The following is a 4,707-nucleotide window of genomic DNA, read 5'->3' as shown; positions in this document are numbered from 1 at the left end:
GATCCCATTTGGTTAGAGATTAGTGTTCCTAAAAATTAATGATTCAATTGGTTTATAATTACAACCAATTTATTGTTGTCTCGACACTCTAGTTGTCTTTTTTATTTTTATTTCAAATGAAATAGATAATATTTTTTTAATAAAATAATATATATTTTACTGTCATAATTTAAAATTTGTGTATTTAGCTGTATATATATGATATTAATATTAATATTTCTTTTTAAAAAAAATGTAATATCATCTATACGTTTAAATGAATCAATTTTAAATTTTTGACTAAAAAATAAATACCGCTAATTTAATTTAAAATTATGAAAATTCTTGTGGGGATGGGGTGATGATTTCTATAAAGATATTTTGCAAATGAAAGATTCTCATACTCATAATAGTTTGTTGAAACTGCCCTAGAAATTCATTTAATACTTGAGTTGATAATTAATATTGGATGGCGATGGTGATATAAGATGCCCCAATTTTGACGAAAAACAATATCCCAAGTAAAACTTGATAAAACTAAGTTATATATTTAATGCTTTTTAAATGCAATTATTGTACCAACACATTGGCTTCGCTTGGTATTGGCTTGATATTGTAGTAAAAGTTGGTTGATGTAAGAAAAAAATAAAAATGTTTAATATAAACAAGTGAGATTTTTTTTTATTTTTTTAAAAAAATTTTGTAATGATTTTTTTTATTTAAATAATAATAAAAAGTGAATAATATGATATAAAAAGTAAGAATATTGGAGATTAATTTTTTTGATGAATAATAGTTTATATTTGATAGCCGTTGCCAAATGCAGCCATTAGATATGATTATAAAACTTGATAGATAAACTTTTGCTCCTGTCCATTGGGTAGTAAAACTTACCCGCATTTCACTCTACTGACACGGTAATGCCCATCAATCTTGATTCATCGGTTGTTAAAAAAAGTTTAACTGCCATATCAATTTAATAAAATTTGGTGTAATATTTAACATTTTTTTGTGAATAATTAAATGTATTAAACAAGTATAATGCTATATATTACACTCGCATTCTATTGAGCTATTGTGATAGTGTTTATCTGCTCTTAAAATAAAAATAAATATTATATATAGTGAAATAAGGTATAATAAGAGCTCACAACTCACAAGACTTGGAGCATAAAATATTGTGTTATAATTGAGAGAGCTCACAAGAGCTCTGAATCTATCATACTCATTTCTTTAGAATCATTTGCTGTAATGAAGGTGGTGTTATAAAAAGAGTTTCAGACACAATAGAAAAAAAAAAAAAAAAAACAAAAAAGAAATGTTGGAATTTCTTCTTCTTTATATATATATATATAGAGAGAGAGAGAGAGAGAGAGAGAGATAAAAGTGGGTAAAAAAGAATAGCTACAGAAAGGCCAAAGAAGCTTCTTTTCTGCATCAAAAAAATCCAAACCCTCGGAGCTTAACAGAGTGTTCATCCCCACTCTTCTCTCTGTGTGTCTCTGTTGAAACAATCAAACCCATTTTCCCCTTCTTCATATTCGTATACTTTCTCAGGCTTTTCCTCGAGTTATATTTTGGTTTCTTGCATTGTGTAAGTTTGATGTCTATACCACTGGAACATAATTATATAGGCTTAACAGAGACTTCTTCAATGGAAAGAAGCTCTGACAAGCTTTCATCTTCTACTTCCTCTACCCTCTCCAGTGAGGATGGGAAGACCTCTGCTCTCAACCTCAAGCAGACTGAGCTCAGGCTTGGTTTGCCTGGGTCTGAATCCCCAGAGAGAAATTCAGGACCTGGGGTCTCTCTTTTTGGCAAAGAATTGGAGGATAAGAATAATGGGTATTCTCCAAGCCCTCTAAAGAACCTTGTCTCTGGGGCTAAGAGGGGTTTCTCTGATGCCATTGATGGGTCTGATAAATGGGTTTTCTCTCTCAGTAATGGATCTGAGGCTGATTTGTTCTCTCCTGGAGGTGGGAATGGTGGGAAGCCCAGTACCCAATACTCATGTCTGTCTGCAACACCAAACATGAAGGAGGCTGCCTCTGTTCCTCAATCTCCAAAACCACTTCAGGAGAAGAAGCCTCAGGTTCCTGCTGCAAATGAACAGGGTAGTGCTCCTGCTGCAAAGTAAGCTTCCCTTTCTCCCTATATGTTACTTGTGTTTCTCCTTGTTGGGTTGCGTTTGTCCAAAATTGATTGCTAAAATTTTGAGGAAAAGTTAAAAAAATATATGGATTTTAGTTTTTTTGTTGTATTGGATTTTCTCAAAAGAAGGTGAAAACCTCACCTTAAATTAATTGTTTTATTAGGCCCAATCTGGTTTACCTTTTTGTTAAAATGGAGACTGAATTTTTAATTCTAGGCTTCAAATAGAGCCTTAATATTCGCTGGTATTGGGTTCAACTTTTGTATCCATTTTCTTATTTACTTTTTCTTTTTTCCTTATTGTTTTCCTTTTCAATTGTTGTATTGGTTCTTATTTAACCCTAGATGGTGTTTCCAATATAGAAGATTAGTGGTTTTTACATGCTCTTGGTAGATTTTTCTATTCGTCCTAGCCTGCACAGAATGTTTTCACTTAGGGTAGAAGAACACCACAATACTCCACTTAGGTAGGAGAAGACCACAAAGACATACGTCTAATTCATTCTTTGCTTTCTTCATTAATAAAATGGTCTATAAATAGACTACAATTGATAACATGATAACACCTAAAAGGTAACATATCAAATATTCAAATAAACCTAATCCTAAATAATTGAAATCCTATTTCAACTCAACTATTTATCTAATCTAATCCTAGCATTCCAAATTTTTGAATTTTAGTCTATGTGATGAGTTCTTAAATGGATACTACTTCAAGGGGGTGAATCACTAAGCCTAAATTCTTGCAACAGGGCACAGGTAGTAGGATGGCCACCAATTCGATCATTCCGAAAGAACACCATGACCTCGAATTTGGCAAAAAATAGTGATGCTGAAGGCAAAACTGGATTTGGATGTCTTTATGTAAAAGTTAGCATGGATGGTGCTCCATACCTAAGGAAGGTTGATCTCAAAATCTACAACAATTATGTGGAAATCTCATCAGCTCTCGAGAAGATGTTCAGCTGCTTTACCATTGGTACTCTCTCTCTCTCTCTCTCTCTCTCTCTCTCTCACACACACACACACACACACACACACCACATAGTAGAACACTAGAACATAATAACATTTGAAGTAGAAGTGAATTTTATTACATGCATGTTGAATTTTCTGGTTCGTTGTTAGTGATGGTTTAATTTAGGAAATCATGGCTGCCACGTCTAGAATGTATTTAGGGGTGTTTACTCAAGTTTGCAACAAGGTTGCATGGTGACATATTTACACACCAGCTGCATTTGAAACTATATGAAGGTTTATCAGAAGAGTATTTACTCAAATTCGTGAATGACCATGATTCAGGGCAGTGCAGTTCTCATGGACTTCCAGGACGAGATGGCCTGAACGAGAGTCGCTTGAAGGACCTTCTCCATGGTTCTGAATATGTGCTGACATATGAGGACAAGGATGGTGATTGGATGCTTGTTGGTGATGTCCCCTGGGAGTAAGTGCTATCCTCATATAATGTGATTTCTTATTTTCTTTTGGAATTTTCTGTCCAAAACGTATACCATAGATGATTTCTTAATGTGATCTGGCATTTCATACCAAATTGCATGGTTTCTTTTATTAAAATTGACTCCAGGTAATTGAATAGATCAACCCAGATCTGCTATTGCTATTATCTGTTGCAATGGTGGGGTAAACACGAAAGTGAACCATGTATTTATTTGATCCCTTTATCTTACAAAGGGTTTTCAGAGTTTATCATTTTCAGCCGTGAAGTCTTACTGTTTTGTTGATCTGTTATCACAGAATGTTCACCAACTCCTGTAGGAGGCTGAGGATCATGAAAGGTTCAGAGGCAATTGGGTTAGGTCTGTCCAATTGAATATAGTATGAGATGCTTTGTTGATTAAATATAGTATGCTCCAAGATTCTTGTACCAGCCAAGATTTTGTTTTCTGCTCAAAATGATGTCAACACACATCTGCTTGGTTGCAGCGCCAAGGGCCATGGAGAAGTGCAAGAGCCGTAGCTGATGTGAAAGGGAGGCATTCAAAGCTTTGGAAGAATTTTTACCTTGGTGTTTTGTTATAGAGTCCTATATGTGTACTTGTGTAGTTAATAGATTGGAAAATTTTCCAGTAAGGTAGAAGATTTCCACTGGAGACATCCAGATTATTCTATATTTTTATCTTGTTTTCTCTATTATGTATCGCTGAATTCCAATTGCTGTGTAAATGGGTTGCTTGATGTTTGTATATTTATTTCTCACTGCAATTTCTATTTTTTGAAGAAAAATTACAAGCAATAGTTGAGAGTTCAATGAGTTTGGTGTAAAAGTCATCTAGACTGAGGAGGTATAAAAGAGAAGTGAAAGAAAATCAGTTTTAATTTCTTGCTCTGGGCTTCCTACCCAGTAATCCATTTGCACTCTTGGATTCAATCTGTCGTGCTAATTCTCGAACTCCAATAAGTTTGTGGTGCCTTAGGATATGAGAAAATTGAAGAAATTTAAAGTTAAATGCCATCAAGTTGTATTGTAAACGGTACCGTATAACTAAAAATGGAGATGATACCTTCGTTCATTTTATGTCTAAAAAGTTAATGGAAATTTAGGTCAAATTAATCAAA

The 4,707-nt window shown here is 33.8% G+C and overlaps 1 protein-coding gene across 1 annotated transcript; it reads left to right on the top strand.

Annotated features, from left to right (window-relative positions):
• Positions 1 to 1,365: 1,365 nt before the first annotated feature.
• On the top strand, positions 1,366 to 4,334 carry LOC132187235 (auxin-responsive protein IAA27-like). Its single transcript, XM_059601478.1, has 5 exons — positions 1,366 to 2,112; positions 2,883 to 3,109; positions 3,433 to 3,574; positions 3,886 to 3,947; positions 4,075 to 4,334. The coding sequence occupies exons 1-5, from the start codon at positions 1,583 to 1,585 to the stop codon at positions 4,110 to 4,112; spliced, it is 999 nt and encodes a 332-aa protein (XP_059457461.1). The 5' UTR covers positions 1,366 to 1,582; the 3' UTR covers positions 4,113 to 4,334.
• The last annotated feature ends 373 nt before the right edge of the window (positions 4,335 to 4,707 follow it).

Source organism: Corylus avellana, chromosome ca7, assembly GCF_901000735.1.
Source record: "Corylus avellana chromosome ca7, CavTom2PMs-1.0".
NCBI classification, from domain to species: domain Eukaryota; kingdom Viridiplantae; phylum Streptophyta; class Magnoliopsida; order Fagales; family Betulaceae; genus Corylus; species Corylus avellana.
Note: the sequence above shows the minus strand (reverse complement) of the source record. Positions and strands in the feature narration are given on the sequence as shown.

Coding starts and splice junctions, on each gene's coding strand:
- LOC132187235 (XM_059601478.1), top strand. CDS start 1,583: ATGTCTATACCACTGGAACATAATTATATAGGCTTAACAGAGACTTCT. Junction 3,110..3,432: donor GTTCAGCTGCTTTACCATTG/GTACTCTCTCTC, acceptor ACCATGATTCAG/GGCAGTGCAGTTCTCATGGA. Junction 3,948..4,074: donor TTCAGAGGCAATTGGGTTAG/GTCTGTCCAATT, acceptor GCTTGGTTGCAG/CGCCAAGGGCCATGGAGAAG.